The 24432-nt window shown below is 50.4% G+C and overlaps 1 protein-coding gene across 1 annotated transcript in view; it reads left to right on the top strand.

Moving 5' to 3' along the window:
- Positions 1-24432, top strand: part of syn2b (synapsin IIb) — a 628186-nt gene that overhangs the window by 275112 nt on the left and 328642 nt on the right. Inside the window, exon 2 of the mRNA XM_072472583.1 lies at positions 2141-2198. Within this exon, the coding sequence (XP_072328684.1) occupies positions 2141-2198 (58 nt within the window). The remainder of the gene's footprint in view (positions 1-2140; positions 2199-24432) is intronic.

Genomic DNA, 24432 nt, shown 5'->3' with positions numbered 1-24432 from the left:
TCCATCCGTGTCCAGGGGGGATTCCCTTCTGGATTACCGCACAGTGTTATTTGCCGTTAAAATTGCCGTGGGGCTCCTATCAAGAGCCCAAAAGTCCGTTCCACCAGGAGCTGCCGAAACGTGCGACTTAGCTGGTCATCGCCGCACCCGGAAGCCCTGGATTCATATTTATAACAACTCAATAGAAAAGGGAAGAGTGCCAGAGGACATGTGGGCAGCTAGGTTATTACTAGGCGCTGTGTTACGCTCGCCCTCGAACACAATGTGGCGGTAGATGCCAGGAGAGGCCTATTGCAGGTTTCCCAGCAGCCTTTATGCCTCACAGGATAAACCCAAGTCCCGCGAGGTGTCGGAATCGGAATCCTGCCCAAAAGGGGCGTGACCATACAGCGCATGCCTAAGTAGGGTTGAAACCTGCTTAGGCGAGCTCACTTGGGATCAAACAGCCTCCAGAGCGAGGCTGTAGCTGAACACATGCAGTACTGGTCCACAGAAACGTGGAACAGAAGGAATGGCACTCGGGTTCTCCTAGGCCATCGGAGACCCCTAGGTGGTCAAGGATAGTGCAGATTGTCCCCCTGGCCCTCCGCCTGGAATATGGGTACCTTGGCACTGCCCAGCTGGCATATTGGCACTGCATTCTGGCACTGCCAAGATGTCCAGGTGGCTGCCAAGCTGGCGGTAGCACTTACAGGGTGCCAGTACAAGGGTGCCCAGGTGCTAGTGTGATATTGCCACAGCACCTGCGAATGAGGGTGAACCAACCACCCCCCACTGACCCTCCACCAGTTCCCCATCATAAAACTCACCAGAGACCCAAATCAGAGACCTCCATCAGACTCCCTCCACCAGAGACTCCCATTAGACCTCCATATCAGAACCTCCCACTTATCAGAGACTTCCCATCAGAGACCCCCTTATCATAGGCTCCCCCAGTTCAGAATCCCCCAATCAGAGACCCCCACCCATATCAGAGACCCCATCCATATAAGAGACCCACCCATCCTCCATCACTCATGCCTGCCTGGATGTTAAAGAATACTGCTTTTTCATTTACCTGTCCCTTACTCCTGATGCCTCAGACAGAGGTATAGAAAGCAGCAGTTGTTACTTCATAGAAAGCCAAAAGCACATCACAAGGCTTTAAACCAACTCAGATCCTTTGATCTGCAAGGTCTCATTGTCCTTCATGCTCGAATGCATCTAAAGTATCCTGCGGTGAAGTTAGCACAATGTTTATAAATATCTAGCTATGATTGACAGCTCCTGACCACATCAAAAGCAGTTAAATGCTTTCTGCTGAGATAAAGAGACTTTTTAGAGTGTATCTGTCTGCTATAGGAATGTAAGTAGACACGCTTTCAGCTCAGTAAAACAGGGGTTCAAAACTTATATCGAATATTGTAGAGAGGGGGGGATTGCAAAAGACAACCGCTCTGTCCAGCAGCTGGAATATCTCTGCCAAATCTGAAATATAAGTGTCCACACAACAGATTGTATCATATGATCTCTGTACCCACTGGTACATGCCAGTTATATATTCTAAAAGGAAATTGATCAGCTCATGTCTGACATAGCATTGTGATAGCCGAGGGGATTAATTTTTAATGTTCCAGCAGTTAACTCCTGAATGGTTAATTCTTCTATCTGAATGAAAAGGGAAAGGAGACTTTCAAATATCCTGGGAGATCAATGTCCTTTGGGGCCTCCATAGACTCAATGGGATTCTCCATCAGCGGGATCCTCCGGTCAGCCGGTAGTGCACCCACACCCACAGGTTTCCTGACGGCATGGGGCAGACACAATGGGAAATGCCACTGCCGGCTGTGGCTGACGGTGCAAGAAAACGCAGCTGGCAGACCGGAGAATCCCGCCCCTTATGTCTCTATGAAATGGGGTAAATTGGCAACCATTTTAAGTCAGTGTTTCTGAGTTCTAGTGAAATGTCCCTTCAAAAACAAATTGTACTTGGAACCTGCCGATGAGATATCAAATTAATTCTGTCCGGCACAGCTTCGTGACATTCCCTAAAGCAGCAAAAAAGAAGAGTTGGTTAACACACTTACTAGTACTGTCTAAGTATTACTTAAGGTAGTCAATGTCTAATTAGTGATTCATTTATGATTTTATTTTTTCTTAGGGCAAAATTATTCCGTGGAAAAAAGGTCCATGGAGAATATGATATTAGAGTGGAACAGGTCAGTATTTCTTTCGATCTTCAAAGCTGTGTTGAGTAGCATGTAATGTGTGTGAGTTGTGATTAATGTTTGCACATAATAGTCTAGCCTCCTGGAGTAATGGTAAACCTGTTTGACTAATAAGTTGGCATTTAATAGAAGATCATTTTGACAATTTCCTGCTAGTCAGTGACATTGATAAAGCATCTGTTCTGTTACACCACTGGATTGAATGGTAAAGATTGATGAACTGTCATTTATAAGAAGCAGTTTCTCTAACTAGGTGACAACAAACAACAGTCTTCAGGGATTGACAGCAGGCATTAGAGTAATGACAATTACATTCAGATGCCAGCACAATGCAAAATGAAAATATGCACTACCATTTGTTCGTACAAATGCACATGATCTTAATATCCAAAGCAAATAAGGAATGAAATTTAAAATCTGCCAACCCATCTAGAATCAATCTAGTATTGAATATTTGTTTTAGTTTTTGCATGACACAGTCTCATTTGCCTCATGTCTCATCTCCCCGTGTCTGCGTGGGTTTCCTCCGGGTGCTCCGGTTTCCTCCCACAGTCCAAAGATGTGCAGGGTAGGTGGATTGGCCATGATAAATTGCCCTTAGTGTCCAAAATTGCCCTTGGTGTTGGGTGGAGGTGTTGAGTTTGGGTGGGGTGCTCTTTCCAAGAGCCGGTGCAGACTCAGGGGGCCGAATGGCCTCCTTCTGAACTGTAAATTCAATGATAATCTATGATTAATCTAGGACAAAGGTTCGGCACAACATCGTGGGCCGAAGGGCCTGTTCTGTGCTGTATTTTCTATGTTCTATGTTCTATGTATTCCATTAGCCTTTGTGGAAAAACAGAAAATATCACTTGCTGATATCAAAATACAAGGTCAGTAGATTAATAATCATTGCCAGTTATATTAATGGAGAATGCATAATGAGCTCTTGTGGCATTCCTATGTCTGCCAATTTAACTGAGACACTAATCCATTTATTTGTAAGCATGTCATAAAACCTTTTTTGATTTGTCAGCTAATCTCAATAATAGTACTTTCTAACTTAATGGGCATGTTTTAACGTGCAAAAAGCAGAGCCCCGTTTTGGGTGTGTATAGCGGGGTCTCTCTGAACCAACCTGCTTTCTAACGGGACTTTGGTGTTTTTTTTGCCCGCGGTCGGGAACACCCTGCTGAGACCATTCTTACCCCACTTCCTGCACTGACGAGCTGATCGGGCACCATTTTTAAATGCCTCACGATCTTTCAACACCCCTTGGAATCCCCACTGCATCCTCCAGACTCCCCGCTACCCCAACTTACCTCTTGGGGGTCCACGAGCTCCTCCCCATCCCACCTCTTAAGGGTAAGGCATTGGGCCAATTCTTGGCAAGGCAAGCTGTCACCTGGGCATCTTGGCAGTGCCAGCCTGGCAGTGCCCTTGCCAGTGTAGAAGTGCCACCTGGGCACTTTGGCAGTGCAAAAGTGTCAGGCCAGTAATTCAAAGGTGTCTGGGTGCCAGCAGGAGTGCCACCCAGAGTCCTCAAATGGCTTGAGAGACCCCCCAGTGCTGTTACACCTGGTACACATTTGTGTGGACCAGTACAAAACGGCACCATGGTGAGGTCTCTGAGATGAAGCCATTACTTCCTGGGCGTTGGGAAAATCGGGTGCAGACATAATTAAATGAACCTAATGGCTCACTCAAATATGTTAATCTGGATCTTGCACAGCGATATCTTGTTATATCACACGGGGCGTTCCGAGCATAGCAAATCTCACGAGAGGCTTTTCGCGAGATTTAATGGCCTCGTCCTGTCACCAAGTTAGGCGCAGCGAGGCAATTAAATTGAGCCCAATATCACAGCAATGGCTCAAAGCGTCCTTTTTCTATTTATGCAACAATTGAATGGGATTTTCCTCGTCGGGATCTATTTTGACTTTTGGGTGATTGACCTGCAGAGTGCGCTCTCCAAAAAGCCAAATGGGCTACCAAGAGACCCCTGTAGTTTTGAGGGCCCGGTTTTATTTACAAACACCAGATGAGCTGCAAGGGTCCAAATAGGTGTCTCTGCACAGCGCACCAGATTCAGCAAAGGAAAATTAGATCAGTGGCAAAAAAGGTAAGTCACGGGAATGGGGTAGATCTTCAACACCAATGCAGCAGCAGGCCAGATCATTTCTGTGGGCCTTGGAGGTGCCCTCCTGCTCCTCCTAAAACCAGAAAAGTCATTTAATACGAACATTTCTCCTTTTCCATTCTCGTCAATTGACCGTGGACCTGGCTGACACCTGCATTACACTGACTCTTACACAAAGATACAGGGAGTGAAAATTGACCCTGTGTCTGACCACTGAGGCAAAACTCTTCATATTAGCAAAACGGAAAAATTTAGTGAAAAAGAAGACAATGAGCCATATGTTGCTGCAGCAGAACATCTAATGGTGTCCATTGATAATTAATATCCATGCTGCACATTTATGTTTTTGAATTTACTGCATAAAAGGTTGCTGGAAGTGTGAACTGAATGTCAGAGTGCGGGATCAAAGAAACCTGGGTGAACTGTGCAAACAACTGTGTGTCTCCTTAAGCAGTCACATTGAGGCATTGAGAAATACACAGCACAAAGACTGAAGAAAGTGAAAATTAGAATGGGTGCATTCAATGCCAAATCAGGTACAAAAGGATAAATAAATAGAGGGATGGAAATGCTGGATTAAGAGCATGAGAACAAATGTAAAAATAAAATAAAAATTCTATATTTAAAAACAGTCTCCAACATCAATTAATGCCTGAAGGAATGTAACTCCGCACTTGTAATAGTTAGGCCTGAATTTTTGCTACAATGAGAGCATCTCCATCATCATGATAAATGGAAATTTTAACTCCCTCCCCGAAACTCGGTGATGCGACCATCAATTCACTTGAAACAGAGAATAGAAGTGAACAGAGGCTTTAATCAATTAGAACAGTGCCTGCCTGCGACTGCTCTGCGATGAGAGCCGCCTACAGGGCAGCTGCTCTTTATACCTCCCCTCAAGGGGGCGGAGCCAGGGACGGAGCCCACTAGGGCACCAACATGATACAATCAGTGTAATACAGTACAATGGTCCATAGGTGGAGCCCACATGGGCAACAGCATGATACAATGTAGTACAGTGGTGAATGGTTACTATAATACGTTCACCACACTCCCTATTTTTGAGGGGGCAGGACTGGAGTTTGCCAGGGTTCACACATGCGTGGTTTACAGAGGCAGCTGACCATCTAAATCACCAGCCGCATCCACTGAAGCGGGTTTTGGTAGGCCAGGTGTGTGAAACCCACTGCAAATTAGACCAGAAAAGAGTTGATGTAAACTTGATGGGTTTGTTTGGCTAGCCAGAGTGCCCCTTTAGAGAGGCTAGGTACCACTTTGGATATGGGCACTGTTGTGAGAGGTAAGACACCCCTTTGGGAGAGGTGAGGCACACTTTAGGATTGTTAAAAGTAGACATGATTGTGTGCAAGAAGTGCATACACTTACTGGAACAGTCAAAGCGCTCAAAGAATTGTCAAAACTCACTGCAACTGTCAAAGTTGTCAAGGGATTTAACACTGGGCTTTAAGTTTTAAAAAGGTATGCATTTAAAAAGAAAATAGTGCATGATATTTCACTTAGTTGACATAAACCTGAGGGCTTATCATTATAGGAGATCTACCCTCCACAGCCTCCAACCTCATAGTCCCCGAACCTCACACAGCCCGCTTCTACCTCCTTTCCAAAATCAACGAACAAGACTATCCTGGTAGGCCCATCATGTCAGTCTGCTCCTGCTCCAGTGAACTCATTTCTTCATTTCTTGACTCTTTTTACTGACGGCCATCAATTCAGTCGAGACAGTTTGTACCAAAGAACAGTGGCTTTAATCAACTAGATGTGTGCCAACGTGTAGCTTCTCTCGCACTGAGAGCCTGTCTCAGATCAGCCGGTTATATACCTCCTCAGAGGCCCGAGCCACAGGCGGAGCCAACAGCAGCATCAACACAACAACACAACAATTCAACAGTAACAGCAACAACAGTAAGTATATACAATAGTGGATGTCGATGACAATAGTAATAATAGAACAACAGTGAGTATATACAATAGCCATACGTGGCTCACCACATTTACTCTCCTCTTATCCTTTCTCTTCCCATCTATATTCATGATTCCTCTGATGCCCGATGTCATTTTAACAATTTCCAGTTTCTTGGCCCTAACCGCCTGCTCTTCACTACTGGACATTCAATTTCTCGACACACACCAGGATGTTCTGAAGGCTCTCCACTTCCTCCTTGAATGGAGACCGAACAATCTCCATCCAACACCACCCTCCGCTAAACTTGTTCTCATTAAACAGTTTCTCCTTTAACTTGTCTCACTTCCACAAAATAAAAGGTGTGGCTATGGGCACCCGCATGGGCCCCAGTTATGTCTGTCTTTTTCTGGGGTATCTGGGCAGCATGGTAGCACAGTGGTTAGCACTGTTGCTTCACAGCGCCAGGGTTCCAGGTTCGATTCCCGGCTTGGGTCACTGTCTGTGCGGAGTCTGCACGTTCTCCCCGTGCCTGTGTGGGGTTTCCTCCGGTTTCCTCCCACTAGTCCCGAAAGACATGCTGTTAGGTAATTTGGATATTTTGAATTCTCCCTCTGTGTACCCGAACAGGCGCCAGAATGTGAAATGAAATGAAATGAAAATCGCTTATTGTCACAAGTAGGCTTCAGATGAAGTTACTGTGAAAAGCCCCTAGTCGCCACATTCCAGCGCCTGTTCGGGGAGGCTGGTACGAGAACTGTGGCGACTGGGGGCTTTGCACAGTAACTTCAATGAAGTGTTAATGTAAGCCTACTTGTGACGATAAAGATTATTAAATGTTTTAAAATTCCTTGTTCCAGAACTATTCAGGCTCCCTCCCAGAACTCTTTTTCCATGACTTCCGGGTGCGGCTATGCAGAGCTAGGTCGCATATTCGGTAGCTCCCGCTTGGAACGGACCTTTGGGCTCTTTTGCAGGGCCCCCACGGCATTTGTTTGACATTTCCCGGTGTGGCAAGAGGACTGCAACACTCCCCTGACGGTGTCCCCCAGGAGTGTTGTGTCTTTTGGCTGCCAAGCCCGGCAGAAGCAGTGGAAGATTTGGCTGCAAACAGGATAAACAGGGCCCCTTCCAGCATGCAAGCGGGGGAAGGGCAAGCTTAAAGCTGCAAACTGACCTGAGGACCTTTATCAAAAGTGAATTCTAACAGCAGAGGGAACAACTGTGAAAAGATCTCACCAGGGCAACTGAAGAAGCGGGGACGAGGGGTGGCGGCCATGGAGGAGTAGGTCACGCATTCGGCAGCTCCCGTCTGGAACAGACACTTAGACCTTTTTCAGGAGTTTCCACGGACATTTTGGGGCAGATTGGTGAAGCGAACACTGCCAAAAGTATTCCCTCTCGAGACTTTTGGGCTCTTTTCAGGGCCCCCAAGGGCACTTTATCGACGTTTCCCGGTGTGGGAAGGAGTTAATAATAGTTCCCCGTCAGTATATGGCTTTAACTAGGAGCGGGGTGACAAAAAAAGTGGTGGTGGACCAGAAGAAGGGAGGGAAGAAGGACAAAATGGCGGCGGGCGGAGACCAGGCAGCGTGGAGGCAGTGGGCGGAGGAGCAACAGGAGGGTATCCAGCGCTGCCTCAGAGAGATTTAAAAGGACCTGCGAGAGCCAATGAAGGCTTCTATTGATAAGCTGCTGGAGACACAGACGGCCCAGGGGGTGGCGATCCGAGAGGCTCAACAAAAGATCTCTGACAATGATGACGAGACCTCAGCCCTGGCGGTAAAGGTGGCGGCGCACGAGGCGCTCCACAAGAAATGGCAGGAGCGGTTCGAGGAGATGGAGAATCGGTCGAGGCGGAAGAATCTGCGGATTCTGGGCCTCCTGGAGGGGCCGGACGTGGGGGCCTATGTGGTCACCACGTTAAACTCGCTGATGGGAACGGGGTTTTTCCAGGGGCCCCCAAGGCTGACGAGCCTCCGCGGGCAGTGCTGGTGCGGTTCCATCGGTTCGTCGATCGGGAGTGTGTGCTCAGGTGGGCCAAGAAGGAGAGGAGCAGCAGGTGGGAGAACGCGGAGGTTCGGATATATCAGGACTGGAGTGCGGAGGTGGCGAAGAGGAGGGCCGGGTACAATCGAGCGAAGGCGGTGCTGCACAGGAAGGGGGTGAAGTTTGGCATGTTGCAGCCGGCGCGATTGTGGGTTACCTACAAGGACCGGCACCATTATGTTGAGTCTCCGGAGGAGGCGTGGGCCTTTGTTCAGGCCGAGAAGCTGGACACAGACTGAGGGTCGGGATGGGCGATTGGGGACTGCGGTGGATATGTTATGCCTATTTTTGGTTAGGGGGGGGGCCTTTGCATTGTTTTGGGTTTCTTTTTCTCTGTGTTTTTCTCTTTCGGGTTGGGGAGGGTGGATGGGGTGGGTTGGGCACTGTTTTGGTTGGTGGCGGGGCCTGGTAGGTGGAGAGTGCGGGGGGGGGGGGGGGGGGGGCGGGACCGGGGCGGGGAAGCGAGGATTGTTTCCCGCGCTTAGAACGGAGGGGGGAGGGGGAGAGCCTGTGGATGGGGAGCGGGAGAGGAGGGTGTGCCACACAATGGGAGGAGTCGAAGGGGAGGCGGGAGTGGCCGCAGTCAGCAGGAGTCAGCTGACTTGTGGAAGTGCAATGGGGGGAGTAAACCAGCTAGGATGGGTCCTAGCCGGGGTGGGGGGTGGGGGGGAGGGAGGAATCGAGTTGCTGCTGCTAAGATCAAGGAGGAGCTGGAGCGAGTGGGGTGGGTCAAGACGGGGGTATGCCGCTGTGGGGAGCGGGCCGGGTGTGGGGTGCGGGCGCGTGGCTGGCCGAGGAGGGGTCATGGCTAGTCGGCGGGGGAGGGGGGCGTGTAGCCCCCTAATCCGGCTGATAACCTGGAATGTAAGGGGACTGAATGGGCCGGTTAAGCGGGCCCGCGTGTTCGCGCACCTGAAGGGGCTCAAGGCGGATGTGGTTATGCTCCAGGAGACACACCTGAAGGTGTCAGACCAGGTAAGACTGAGGAAAGGGTGGGTAGGTCAGGTGTTTCACTCGGGGCTAGATGCCAAGAATCGAGGGGTGGCGATCTTGGTGGGAAAGAAGGTGTTATTCGAGGCGTCGAGCATTGTGGCAGATAATGGCGGTAGGTACAGAATGGTAAGTGGTAAGTTGCAGGGAGAGAGGGTGGTACTGGTCAATGTGTATGCTCCGAACTGGGACGATGCGGGTTTTATGCGGCGTATGTTGGGTCGGATCCCAGACTTGGAAGTGGGGGGCCTGATAATGGGGGGAGACTTTAACACGGTGTTGGATCCTGCACTAGATCGCTCCAGGTCTAGGATGGGTAGGAAGCCGGCGGCGGCTAGAGTGTTGAGGGGATTTATTGGCCAAATGGGAGGGGTGGACCCTTGGAGATTTGCAAGGCCGGGGGCTAGGGAATTTTCATTCTTCTCACATGTCCATAAGGCTTATTCTCAAATCGACTTTTTCATTTTGAGTAGGGCGCTGATAGCGAGAGTAGAGGATACCGAGTATTCGGCAATAGCCATTTCGGACCACGCCCCGCATTGGGTGGACTTGGAGATGGGGGAGGAGAGGGACCAGCGCCCGCTGTGGCACTTGGAGGTGGGGCTGTTGGTGGACGAGGAGGTGAGCGAGCGGGTCCGAGGAAGTATAGAGAGGTACTTGGAGACCAACGACAACGGGGCAGTCCCAGTGGGGATGGTATGGGAGGCACTGAAGGCGGTGGTGAGGGGAGAGCTGATCTCCATCAGGGCCCACAAGGAGCGGAGGGAGCGGGGGGGGAGAGCGAGAGGCTGGTGGGGGAGATGGTGAGGGTAGACAGGAGGTATGCGGAAGAACCTGAGGAAGGATTGTTGAGGAAGAGGCGCAGCCTCCAGGCCGAATTCGACCTGGTGACCACCAGGAAGGCGGAGGTGCAGTGGAGAAAGGCCCAGCGGGCGGTCTACGAGTATGGGGAAAAGGCAAGCCGGATGCTGGCGCATCAGCTTCGGAAGCAGGACGCAGCTAGGGAGATCGGGGGAGTTAAGGACAGGGGAGGGAGCGTGGTGCGGAGTGGGGTTGGCATCAATGGGGTCTTCAGGGACTTCTACGAGGAATTGTACCGATCCGAGCCCCCATGGGAGGAGGGAGGGATGGGCCGTTTCCTGGACCAATTGAGGTTTCCAAAGGTGGAAGAGGGACTGGTGGCGGGACTGGGGGCCCCGATTGGGCTGGAGGAGCTGATCAAAGGGATAGGAAGCATGCAGGCGGGGAAGTCACCGGGGCCGGACGGTTTCCCGGTCGAGTTCTATAAAAAATACATGGACCTGTTGGGCCCGCTGTTAGTTAGGACCTTTAATGAGGGGGGGGGGGGGCTTTACCCCCGACGATGTCCCGGGCACTGATCTCCTTGATCCTGAAGCGGGACAAGGATCCCCTGCAATGTGGGTCTTACAGACCGATTTCCTTGCTAAATGTAGATGCCAAGGTGCTGGCGAAGGTCTTAGCCACGAGGATTGAGGATTGTGTGCCGCAGATCATCCATGAAGACCAGACGGGGTTTGTGAAGGGGAGACAGTTGAACGCGAATGTGCGGAGGCTTTTGAACGTTATCATGATGCTGGCGAGGGAGGGGGAGGCGGAGATAGTGGTGACGATGGACGCTGAGAAAGCCTTCGATAGGGTAGAGTGGGGATACCTGTGGGAGGTGCTGAAGAGGTTTGGGTTTGGGGAGGGGTTTGTCAGGTGGGTTAGGCTGTTGTACGAGGTCCCGATGGCGAGTGTGGCCACAAATAGGAGGAGGTCCGTGTACTTTCGGCTGCACCGAGGGACAAGACAGGGGTCCCCCTGTCCCCCCTGCTCTTCGCACTGGCAATTGAACCCCTGGCTATGGCACTGAGAGAGTCGAGGAACTGGAGGGGGTTGGTGCGGGGTGGGGAGGAGCATAGGGTGTCGCTTTATGCGGACAACCTGCTGCTGATTTGGCGGACCCGGTGGGGGGAATGCCAGAGGTAATGAGGATGCTTAGGGAATTCGGGGACTTTTCGGGGTACAAGCTCAATATGGGGAAGAGCGAGCTGTTCGTAGTTCAGCTAGGGGACCAGAAGAGGGGGATTGGCGAGCTCCCACTAAAAAGGGCGGAGAGGAGTTTCAGATATTTGGGGGTCCAGGTGGCCAGGAGCTGGGGGGCCCTGCATAGGCTTAACTTTACAAGGCTGGTGGAGCAAATGGAGGAGGAGTTCAAGAGGTGGGATGCATTGCAGCTGTCCCTGGCGGGTAGGGTGCAGTCAATCAGTCAATCAGTCAATCAAAATGACGGTGCTCCCAAGGTTTTTGTTCCTGTTCCAGTGCCTCCCCGTGTTTATTCCGAAGGCTTTTTTCAGGCTGGTTAACAGGAGTATAATGGGGTTTGTGTGGGCGCGAGGGACTCTGAGGGTGAGAAGGGTGTTCCTGGAGCGGAGTAGAGATAGGGGGGGGCTGGCGCTGCCCAACCTCTGTGGGTACTACTGGGCCGCCAATGCGACAATGGTGCGCAAGTGGGTGATGGAGGGGGAGGGGGCTGCATGGAAGAGGCTGGAGACGGCGTCCTGTGTGGGTACGAGTCTGGGGGCGCTGGCAACGGCACCGCTGCCACTCCCTCCAAGGAGGTATACCACGAGCCCGGTGGTGGTGGCGGCCCTCAAAATTTGGGGGCAGTGGAGGCGGCATAGGGGGGAAGTTAGGGCCTCGGCGTGGACCCCATTACGGGGGAACCACCGGTTCGCCCCAGGAAGAACAGGTGGAGGGTTTTCGGGGTGGCACAGGGCAGGCATACGAAAGTTGGGGGACCTGTTTGTGGACGGGAAGTTCGCGAGCTTGGGTGAGCTGGAGGAGAAGTACGGGCTCCCCCCAGGGAACACCTTCAGGTACTTACAGGTAAGGGCGTTTGCCAGACGGCAGGTGGTGGAATTCCCACGGCTACTGCCACACACAGTACAGGACAGGGTGCTCTCGGGGGGGTGGGTGGGAGTGGGGAAGATCTCGGAAACTTACCAGGTGATGCAGGAGGAGGAGGAGGCCTCGGTGGTGGAGTTGAAAGGTAAGTGGGAGGAGGAGTTGGGAGAGGAGATCGAAGAGGGGACGTGGGCAGATGCCCTAGGGAGGGTGAACTCTTCCTCTTACTGCGCGAGGCTCAGCCTCATACAGTTTAAGGTGCTGCACAGGGCACACATGACCGGGACAAAGATGAGCAGGTTCTTTGGGGGTGAGGACAGGTGTGTTAGGTGCTCAGGGAACCCAGCAAATCACACCCATATGTTCTGGGCATGCCCAGCGCTGGAGGAATTTTGGAAGGGCGTAGCGAGGACGGTGTCGAGGGTGGTAGGATCCAGGGTCAAACCGGGCTGGGGGCTCGCAATATTTGGGGTGGCAGAGGAGCCGGGAGTGCAGGAGGCGAAAGAGGCCGGAATTCTGGCCTTTGCGTCCCTGGTAGCCCGGCGAAGGATTCTCCTTCAGTGGAAAGAAAGGAGGCCCCCAAGTGTGGAATCCTGGATCAGCGATATGGCAGGGTTCATTAAATTAGAGAGGGTGAAATTCGCCTTGAGAGGGTCGGTACAAGGGTTCTTTAGGCGGTGGCAATCATTCTTAGACTTTCTGGCAGAACGCTAGACATTAGTCAATGGCAGCAGCAGCTCGGGGGGGGGGTTACTTTATTTTTGTTCATGGTTCATGTTATTTACACTGGAAGGGTCTGAGGGGGTGTATACACCTGTTGTCTTAAGTCGGGGTGTTAATGTTAATTTATTATTCAGGTACGGGGGGAGGGGTTTGGGGGTTGCTTTTTTAGATTGTGTTTTGTACTTAACCCTGTTGGGTTCTTTTTTCTTTCTCATTTTGTTATTGATGTTTTATGAAAACCTTTAATAAAAATTATTTTTTCTAAAAGACGAACTCTTTTTCCATTACATCGATAACTGTCAATGATTTTCTGCCGATAACTGTCGATAAGCTCGATAATTTTCATTTCATTTTTTTCATTTCTGTATAGGTACCATTTCATTCTCTCATCTGGGCTTGGAAAGATTGATCAATTTTCTTCCAATGTCCACCACTCTCTTACCATCACATGGTCCATCTCCAAAACTTCCCTTCCTTGACTTCTCTGCCTCCATTTCTACCAAATTCAGTATAAACCCACTGAGTCCCACAGCTATCTTGATTACAGCTCCTCACACCCCACTTCCTGTAAGGATTCCATTCCAATCTCCAGTTTCTCTGCACCGGTTATATCTCCTCTGACGATGTCATTTTCCAAAATAGCGCTTCTGACATAATAATAATAATCGCTTATTGTCACAAGTAGGCTTCAATGAAGTTACTGTGAAAGACATGTTTTCCTTTTTCCTAACCGGGGTACCCCCCCTCACTGCGGTTGACATTTCTGTCTTCAGCCTTTCCCCTCCCTCCCAGAACCATGATGGGGTTGCCCTTGTCCTCACTTTCCACCCTACCAGTCTCTGTATACAAAGGATCATCCTCTACCATTGCTGCCAAATCCAGCATGATACCAACACCAAACACATCTTCCCGTCACGTTCCCTGTCAGCAATCTACAGAGATCGTTCCCTTCGTGATAACCTGGTCCACTCCTCAATCACACCCAACACCTCATTCCCTTCCCATGTAATTGCAGGAGGTGTAACACCAGTTCCTTTACCTCCTCCCTCCTCACTGTCCAAAGCCCCAAACACTTCTGGGTGAAGCAGTGATTCACTTGCACTTCTTTCAATTGCTGTCTCCTCTACAATGCTGTCTCCTCTACACTGCGGTTGTGATAGTCACCACTGTTTGTATATAGTACACATATGAGATGTAATATGGTAAGGCTCCTGTACTACAGGTACGGGGGTAGATCCCTACCTGCTGGCTCCGCCCAGTAGGCGGAGTATAAATGTGTGTGCTCACCGAGCTGCAGCCATTTCGGCAGCAGCTGTAGGAGGCAACACATCTCTGCGTAATAAAGCCTCGATTACGCTCTACTCTCGTCTCGTCGTAATTGATAGTGCATCAATTTATTAACGCAGAGATTTTACAGCGACGGACCTTCGCATCAAGCCAGATCGCCTGCAGCTGCACCCTCAAGCAGACAACGCCACGTCAGCCTTCAACCACTGGCTAGCTTGCTTTGAAGCCTACATCGGATCAGCGACAGAACCACCCTCAGAGGCACAGAAACTACAGATCCTGTACACATGGTTGAGCTCCGATATTTTTCCTCTTATCCGGGACGCGCCCAACTACACTGAGGCCATGGCGCTTCTGAAAGAGAACTACACACGGCCGATCAACAAACTCTATGCCAGGCACCTCCTGTCCACATGGCAACAACTCCCCGGTGGTCGTTGGAAGATTTCTGGCCTGCCCTGCACGCCCTGGTGAGGAACTGCGATTGCCAGGCAGTTTCGGCCGTTGAACATTCCAAACTCCTAATCAGGGACGCTTTAATTACGGGCATAGGGTCAGCGTACATGCGCCAGTGCCTCTTAGAAGGGGGTACGCTCGACCTCGCGGCGATCAATAAACCCGCGACCTCGCTAACGGTAGCCTCCCGTAATGTACAAGCGTACGCCCCCGACCGCAAGGCGACCCCATCCTGGACATCGTGGACCCCACCAGTGACCGCCCCCAGCCAACCCCAAGCCTGCGTCGCGTGGCAGCCAGCCAACCCCGGGGGGCCAAAGTGCTATTTCTGCGGGCAGACGAAGCACACGCGCCAGCGCTGCCCAGTGTGGAGCGCACTCTGCAAGGCCTGCGGGAAGAAAGGACATTTCGCTGCGGTGTGCCAGACCCGATCGATCGCCGCTGTAACCAGCTCCTTTGTTCCAGCACCCGCCATGTGCGCCCCGTGGGCGCCGCCATCTTCGGCGCCATTTTGGACGGCGCCTCAGGACCCCTGCTCATCGGGCACCTCATCGGGCCACTCATCGCCCACAACCGCCGCCGACCAGCCCGGGGCCCACCAACACCAGCCACAGCTCGCCTCCATCACGCTCGACCAGTCCCGGCCACACAATCTCGCAACCGCGACAACGACGGTGAAAGTCGATGGCCACAAGACACCTTGCCGCCTTGACTCCAGGAGCACGGAGAGCTTCATGCACCCCGATACGGTAAGGCGCTGCTCCATCGCGGTACACCCCATTACCCGACGAATCTCCCTGGCCTCCAGATCCCACTCCGTGGAGATCCGGGGGTACTGCACCGCCACCCTCACCGTCCAGGGCGTAGAGTTCAGCAACTTCTGGCTCTACATCCTCCCCAACCTCTGCGCAGCTTTTCTACTTGGCCTGGACTTCCAGTGCAACCTCCAAAGTCTAACTCTGAAATTCGGCTGGTCCCTACCACCCCTTACTGTATGCGGCCTCACGACCCTTATGGTCGACCCACCTTCCCTGTTTGCGAACCTCACCCTGGATTGCAATCCCGTCGCCGCCAGGAGCAGACGGTACAGTGCCCAGGACAGGACCTTCATCAGGTCGGAGGTCCAGCGGCTACTGCTGGAAGGCATCATCGAGGCCAGCAACTGCCCCTGGAGAGCTCAAGTGGTAGTTGTAAAGACTGGGGAGAAACACAGGATGGTTGTTGACTACAGTCAGACCATCAATCTGTACAGGCAGCTCGACGTGCACCCCCTCACACGCATATCTGATATGGTCAATCGGATTGCACAGTACCGGGTCTTCTCTACAGTGGACCTGAAATCAGCTTACTACCAGCTCCCCATCCGCAAGGCGGACCGCCAATATACGGCGTTCGAAGCAGACTTCCTTAGGGTTCCCTTCGGCGTCACTAATGGGGTCTCGGTCTTCCAACGGGTACGGACTGCAGGCCACCTTCCCACACCTGGATAACGTCACCATCTGCAGCCACGACCAGCAGGAACACGGCGCTAACCGTTCCAAATTTCTCCACACCACCAAACCCCTGAACCTAACGTATAACAAGGAGAAGTGCATGTCAGCACCAACTGCTTAGCCATCCTTGGCTATGTGGTGTAAAATGGAGTTCTAGGGCCCGACCCCGATCGCATGCGCCCCTCATGGAGCTCCCCCTCCCCTATTGCCCCAAGGCCCTCAAACGATGCCTGGGGTTCTTCTCATACTGTGCCCAGTGGGTCCCTAACTATGCGGATAAGGCCCGCCCACTCATTCACTCCACAGTTTTTCCCCTGAAGGCCGAGGCTCACCAGGCCTTCAACCGTATCAAGGCCGACACCGCCAAGGCCGCGATGCATGCGGTCGACGAGACCCTCCCCTTTCAAGTTGAGAGCGATGCATCAGCCGTCGCTCTAGCCGCCACCCTCAACTAGGCAGGCAGACCCGTGGCATTCTTTTCCCGCACCCTCCACGCCTCCGAAATTCGGCACTCCACCGTCGAAAAGGAGGCCCAAGCCATCATTGAAGCTGTGCGGCATTGGAGGCATTACCTGGCCTCCAGGAGATTCACTCTCCTCACTGACCAATGGTTGGTTGCCTTCATGTTCAATAACACACAGCGGGGCAAGATCAAAAACGATAAAATCTTGAGGTGGAGGATCGAGCTCTCCACCTACAATTACGAGATTTTGTATCGCCCCGGTAAGCTCAACGAGTCCCTCGATGCCCTATCCCGAGGTACATGCGCCAGCACACAAGTGGACCGACTCCGGGCCCTACACGATGGTCTCTGTCACCCAGGAGTCACCCGGTTCTTTCACTTCATAAAGGCCCGCAACCTACCCTACTCCATTGCGGAAGTCAGGGCGGTCACCAAAGACTGCCAGGTCTGCGCGGAGTGCCAACCCCACTTCTACCGGCCAGACCGGGCGCACCTGGTGAAGGCCTCCCGTCCCTTTGAACGCTTCAGCATGGACTTCAAAGGGCCCCTTCCCTCCTCCGAAACATGTACTTCCTTAACGTGATCGGCAAATACTCCAGTTCCCCGTCGCCACCCCATGCCCCGATATGACATCTGCCACAGTCATCAAGGCCCTCAATAGCATCTTCACTCTGTTCGGTTTCCCCGCTTATGCCCACAGCGACAGGGGAGCCTTCTTTATGAGCTGCGTCAATTCCTGCTCAGCAAGGGCATTGCCTCGAGCAGGACGACCAGCTACAACCCCTGGGGAAATGGGCAGGTGGAGAGAGAGAACGGGACAGTCTGGTAGGCCGTCCTGTTGGCCTTACGGTCTAAAGATCTCCCGGTCTCCCGCTGACAGGAGGTCCCCCACGACGCCCTCCACTCCATCCGATCGCTACTTTGCACTGCGACTAATGCAACCCCCCATGAACGTCTCCTTGCCTTCCCTAGGAAGTCCACCTCTGGGGTTTCGCTCCCGACGTGGCTGGCAGTTCCAGGACCCGTTCTCCTCCGCAACACGTGCGGCTCCACAAGGCGAACTCGTTGGTCGAGAGGGTACAGCTACTCCATGCAAACCCGCAGTACGCCGTGGCGTACCCCGACGGCCGCCAGGACACAGTCTCCCTCAGGGACCTGGAACCAGCTGGGTCCCCCCCCCCCCCCCCCCATCGTCCCCGGCGCCACCCATCCTCCTACCAGCGCACCTTACCACAGTCCCCCCTCCCGGATGATCCGTCCTCCCATTGGTTCCACCCGGGGATGAAGATGAGGACTACACGTTCCCGGAGTCACCGGCGACGAAGCCGGCGCCTGCATCACCACCGGGACTGCGGCACTCACAACGGAGGATCAAGGCACCCGACCGGCTGAATATGTCAACTTTTCCAGAACTGTACACTTTAAAAATGCTCACTTACATGTAAATAGTTTTCCACCAGCCCCGCTTGACTCTTTTTTTAACAGGGGGTGAATGTGGTAGTCACCACTGTTTGTATATGGTGCACATATGAGATGCAATACGGTAAGGCTCCTGTACTACAGGTACGGGGGTAGATCCCTGCCTGCTGGCTCCGCCCAGTAGGTGGAGTATAAATGTGTGTGCTCACCGAGCTGCAGCCATTTTGGCAGCAGCTGTAGGAGGCAACACATCTCTGCGTAATAAAGCCTCGATTACTCTCTACTCTCGTCTCGTCGTAATTGATAGTGCATCAGCGGTCTTCTGTAAGTATGTAAGAATCCAGACTAATTTTTGGAGGTTTAAACTCTGTTTCCAACAGACCAAACTAAGGCTGATAGCAGTTGCAATATCTCACCTCCGGAGTGCAGGTAAAATTCAATCAAGCGTTAGATCTATAGGAAGATAAATGTTGATTTATAATCACTGGGCGAAATGTCTCAGCAATCTGCAAAGTCCGATTTTGGGAGGGTAAATGGCATTTGATCCGCAGATAACAGTGCCGCTTTTTTCCGCTGTACTGTACGGGACTTTGTTTAGAAAATGCAGAGGCAGGGGTTTAATGACGGATCACTGATGGGACAGCATTTGATTCGCCCATCCAGAGCTTCAGTAATCCAGACACTAAGGCAGCCCTGCACATGGCTAACACTCTTCAAGTGATAGGAAGCTCCCAGAAAGGCCTTGCCACCAAATAAATGCCCAGTCTTCAGTCAGCTTGATGCCTGACCAAAGCTCCACCCACATTCACCCCACACCACATGACAGAATGGTGGCAGCTTCGGCCACTCAGTTGCACCCTGTGCTCTCAGCACAAGCGCAGCTTAACCTGCACTCCCAGGCTGAGCAGTTTGCTTGGATCATGCGGGTTAATGTTAAATGCCCATACAACTATAATGCTGAGTGTTTGGAGCACCATCCTCAGTGAGTGATCCATGACCACCTATTGCCAGAGGACCCACAAACCTGTCCAGTGGCACATTGGTTCTGAAGCCGCAGAACACTCCGGTTCATTGGGAAGTCGGAGTATGATGAATTACCACAGCAGGAGCAATCATGGGCACTCTCAGGAATTAGTGTTGCTTGAGTGGGCATAATTGCTTCAGAAGCCACACTCCAAGCATAGCAATGGAACTGTCCCAGGTGCGGAAGAATGCACAATCTTGAAATGCTTTTGCAAATGCATGGCCCAATGCCCCGCGCTCTCTGCATTGCTACCCTTGCCCCAGCACCCACAAGCCAGACATGAAGCCACCGCTATAGAGACTTGCCTCTGATTCAAGGGTGGCCTGGCCAGGGTGCCCAGGTGGTAGTGGCAAGGTGCCAGACTGGCGGTGCCAAGGTACCACCCTGCCAGAGCCCAACCATCCGGGGGTCTCTAATGGCCTGGGAGATTCCCCCCACTCCCAAGGTGCCATTAGCTTGGTCCATGTTTTTGTGGAAACTTGTGCGAAACAGTGCCCTGGTGAAGTCTCCCAGTTGAGATCCTTAGTTCCCAGATCCCGGGAGAATACTGCACAGATATATTTAAATGAGCCGCATGGCTCATTTAAATATGCTAATCTGGACCTCGACCTCGCTGGGTGAGATCCGGATCACGACGTCTCACAAGATCTCATTAAATCCTGCAAGGCATTTTGAGCGTCATGAATCTCGCAAGAGGCCTCTCGCGAGATTCAATGGCCTCATTGCGTCACCAAGTTGCCCCACCAAGAGCCACTAAATCACGCCCATGATTTCCCCTTCGTGAATCCATACTGACTCTGTTCAATTCTGCCACTGTGCTCTGCTATTAAATCTTTTATCCTGGGCTCTAGAACTTTCCCCACTACTGACATCAGGCTGGCTGGTCTATAATTCCTGATTTCTCTCTCCCCCTTTTTGAAATAGTGGGGTTATATTATCTACCCCAAATCTGTACGAACTGTTTCAGCATCAATAGAATCTTGGAAGATGAGCACCAATGCATCCACTATTTCTGGAGCCACTTCTTTATGTACTCTGGGATGTAGATTATCAGGCCTTGGGGATCTATCAGCCTTCAATCCCATCAATTTCTCCAACACCACTTCCCAAATACTGATTTCTTTCTGTTCCTTCCTCTCACTAAACCCTGTGTTCCCCAACATTTCTGGCATGTTATTGTGTCCTCCTTTGTGAAGACAGAACTAAAACATATATTTAGTGGGTCAGCCATTACTTTGTTCCCCATTATAAATTCCCCTTTTTCTGACTGTAAGGGACCTACATTTGTCTTCACCAATCATTTTCTCTTCACATACCTAGAGAAACACTTAGTTAGTTTTTAGGTTCCCCGCAATTTACTTTCATATTCAATGTTCCCCTTCTTAACCAATCCCTTGGTCCTCCTTTGCTGAATTCTAAACTGCTCCCAACCTTAGATCGGTTGTTTTTTTCTGGCCAATTTGTGTGCCTCTTCCTTGGATCTAATACTAACTCTAATTTCCCTTGTAATCCATGGTTTGGCCACCTTTCCCATTTTACCTTTTGTGCCTGACAAGAATCAACGTTTGTTGCAGTTCATCCATGAGTTCCTTGAATGTTTGACATTGCCTATCGACAGTCACCCCTTTAAGTAATGTTTACCAATCAATCATTGCCAACCCGTGCCTCATATTATCATAGTTTCAGGACCTTAGTCTCAGAATCAACTGCGTCACCCTCCATCTTTATGAAAAATTCTACCATATGCTCATCGCCAAGGGGTCTCACACAACTACATTGCCAATAATTCCGTTCTCATTGCACAGTACCCAGTCTAGGATGGCCTGTTCTCCAGTTGGTTCCTCAACGTATTCGTCCAGAAAACCATCCCACATATGCTCCAGGAATTCCTCCTCTGCAGTATTGTTACTGATTTGATTTGTCCAATTTATATGCAGATTAAAGTCACCCATAATTACTGTTGTTTCTTTATTGCGTGTATCTCTAATTTCCTGTTTAATGCCATCCCCAACATCACCACCACAGTTTGGGGTCTATATACAAGCCCCACTAATGTTTTTGCCTCTTTGTGTTTCTCAGCTCCACCCCTACAGATTCCACATCGTCGGAACTAACATCTTTCCTCAGTATTGCCTTAATTTTCTCTTTAACCAGCAATACAGCTGTCCTTCCTAAATACTGAATACCCCTGGTCATCTTGGAGCCATGTTTCCTTAATCCCAACTGTATTATACCCATTAACATCTATTTGCATGATTAATTAAACCACTTTATTGCGAATGCTCCGCGTGTTAGGGCACAAAGCCTCAAGGTTTGTCTTTTAAACATCACCTTTTTCACTATGGCCCTGCTTGATTCTGCCCCTTGATTTCTCTACCTATCACTTCTCTTAGTCCCCTTACTGTCTTTTGTTTATTTTGATTCCTCCTCCTCTGTCTCCTTGCAAAGGTTCACATCCCCTGCTATTTTAGTTTAAATCCTCCCCAACCACTCTAACAAATACTTGCCCGAGGACATCAGCCCGGTCCTGCTGTACCTTTTGCACATAACTAACGGCAACGGTGTTATCCTCACCGTTAGTTTAAGAGCAAAATCTGGACCATTGTATAGAATCTCAATGGAATAAATGGCATTTATTTCAGTCTACTGGCTAATGGTTGACTTGACATCAGACCCTTAATGGGAATCACGTACTCATAAATGTATTTAAATTTGCTTGTCAATTTGATAATATTTTTGTGGAATGTAACAGCCCAGTACATCTATCACATAGCTGGGATTCTGTTGGGCTGGCGAGGGTCTTGCCCACTGGTTGGAGAAGTGGCTGGGAACTCCCATTAGTTGTGCAGGGGTAGGCCCAATGGAATCAGGTGGCCACCAACATGCCTTCCTTATGCTTGAGGACCCCCCTCCCCCACCTGGTGGCAGCAAGCGTGTCAATTCACCCACCAGAGGACCAGGATTATTATGGAATCCCACACAAATGATGGGTGATGGTGGGATAGGAATCAAAGGCCAGGGAGCTTGGGGAAGGGAGTCAGGAGTGGTCAGAAACAAGAACTGTAGGTTTCATGGCCACCTTCCTGCCTGATGTTGGGCCCATCGATCAGGTACAGAGTGCCTGATATTGCGGGATCCTCCCCTGAGAGGCGGCCTTTCGAGGGCATGGGAAAACCATGTGGCCTCCATTTAATCCAAAAGCCACTACTAAATTGGCGTGTGTTCAGGGATAATTGGTGTCAATTGGCTTATTACACGCTCCTTTACATTAAATGGGGACTAGCCATATAAATACTGTGGCTACAAGAGAAGATCAAAGGCTAGGACTCGTGTGGTGAGTAACTCACCCCCTGATTTCCCCAAAGCCTATCCATCATCTACAAGGCACAAGTCAGGAGTGTGATGGAATACTCCCCACTGACATGGATGAGTGCAGCTCCAGCACCATTCAGGATGAAGCAGCCCGCTTGATTGCTACCCCTTCCAGAAACATTCAGCCCCTCGACCAGAAACTAACAATACCGTCTACAAGATCTGCTGCAGGACTCACCAAGGATCCTTAGGCAGCATCTTCATAAACAACAACCGCTACCATAAGACAGCAGACACATGGAAACACCACCAACTGGAAGTTCTCCTCCAAGCCACTCATTCTCCTGACTTCAAGATATATCGCCGTTCATTAACTGTCGCTGGGTTAAAATCCTGGAACTTCCTCCCTATCAGCACTAAGGGTATGTCTGCACAACATGGACAACGGCAATTCAAGAAGACAGCTCACTACCACCATAAAAGCAATTAAGAATGGGCAATAAATTCTGGCCCAGCTAGAAACACGGTTTTTATTCGGTGAATAAAAAAAGAACAAATGAGTTTAATTAATGGCTGGGAATCCTGCGTAAGCCCATTCTCCCTCAACTAAAATCAGGAGAGGTTTACTGCAACTGTAAGGGTGACATGGGATCTCACTCACAATTAAGTGAGCCTAGGTGCCATGTTTCCCGGTGTGATGGGCTAATTTGTTCCAGCCCATCCTCACTAACATTAATATTTCAAACTGGTGCATGATTATTTCTGGAGAAGGACTCAAGTGGCTTGGTCACCTGACATAGAAATTACGGTTGATAATATTGATTAAAATGTTCCTCCAGTATTTCAGAGACATTCGCCCTCTTCAGATAAAATTAAGAATACAAGAATAAACTAGTTGAGGAATGTCATTTAAAATTATTGTGTATTCCTTGAGTGACAGCAGTAATTCTTTAGCTCTTATTTAAACATGGTCTGCACCTATAAAAACATAATTAAAATTTAAGTTCATTCTATTTTGGGAATATCAGTCTTCTAGGATAATGGAAACTGTGAGCTGTACAACCTTTCCTGACAGAATTTGTTGCAGGTGAAGTTTCTTCCATCGCTAATTTTGATGAGAAGGTAGATGCGAGTAGCAAACAGGATTTCTTTTGCTGAAGTTGATAGGCGGATCCTGCTTCCTTTATGTCTTGAAAGCTATTCGGTCCTCATCACCTCTGAAATGATCACAAGCACCTTAAACTACATTATGCCCCAATGGATAGGAGCTTGATGGCCAGTGCAGACACAATGGGCTGAAGTGCGTCTTTCTGTGCTGTAAAGCTCTATGACCTGTGGTTTCTATCTCGTGGTGATCTATAATCTCTGCATTCTCTGGAGGCAGGAAGTTAAGAAGCTCTGAAGAAGATCATATTGGACTCAAATACCTTCTGTGGGATTCTCCATCAGTGGGATCCTCCGCTTCGCCGGCAGAGCACCCTGCCTGCAGGTTTCCCAACGGCATGGGGTGGCCACAATGGGGAAACCCCACTGGCCGGCTGCAGGAACGGAGAATCCCACTGCCGGTGGGGGTGCGCTGCGCTGGAAAATGGGGCTGGTGGGATGGAGAATCCCACCCTTTAACTCTGTTTCTCTTTCCACAGATGCTGTCAGGCTTGCTGAGTTTTTCCAAAATTTTCTATGTTTATTTCAGATCTTCAGCACCCGCCATATTTTGCTGTTATTGCAAGAAGTTGATCAAATTCACTTTATGTGATGACATTCTGAATATTAAAATCCAATCATGTATTTTTATGGATTTGCATATGCAGCTAGAGATTAGAGTGGAAGATTGTGTCACACTAATTGATTTGCCACTTAATGCATCAACTGATGCATTTCACTTTATTCATATATTGTGCTACATAACATTTCTGCAAGAAGCAATGCAAGGTATTACAAAATTCTAATATAAAATAATTTAATCAGCTGCCCTGTCAGTCCTGAAAGTGCTTTGCAGTTTTTCGGTATCCAATTGTTATGACCCCCTATGGCGACAGAACTTGCATTGCATCTGATTCCC

Source organism: Scyliorhinus torazame, chromosome 13, assembly GCF_047496885.1.
Source record: "Scyliorhinus torazame isolate Kashiwa2021f chromosome 13, sScyTor2.1, whole genome shotgun sequence".
NCBI lineage: Eukaryota > Metazoa > Chordata > Chondrichthyes > Carcharhiniformes > Scyliorhinidae > Scyliorhinus > Scyliorhinus torazame.
The sequence above is the reverse complement of the archived record's forward strand: the minus strand, read 5'-3'. Positions and strand labels throughout refer to the sequence as shown.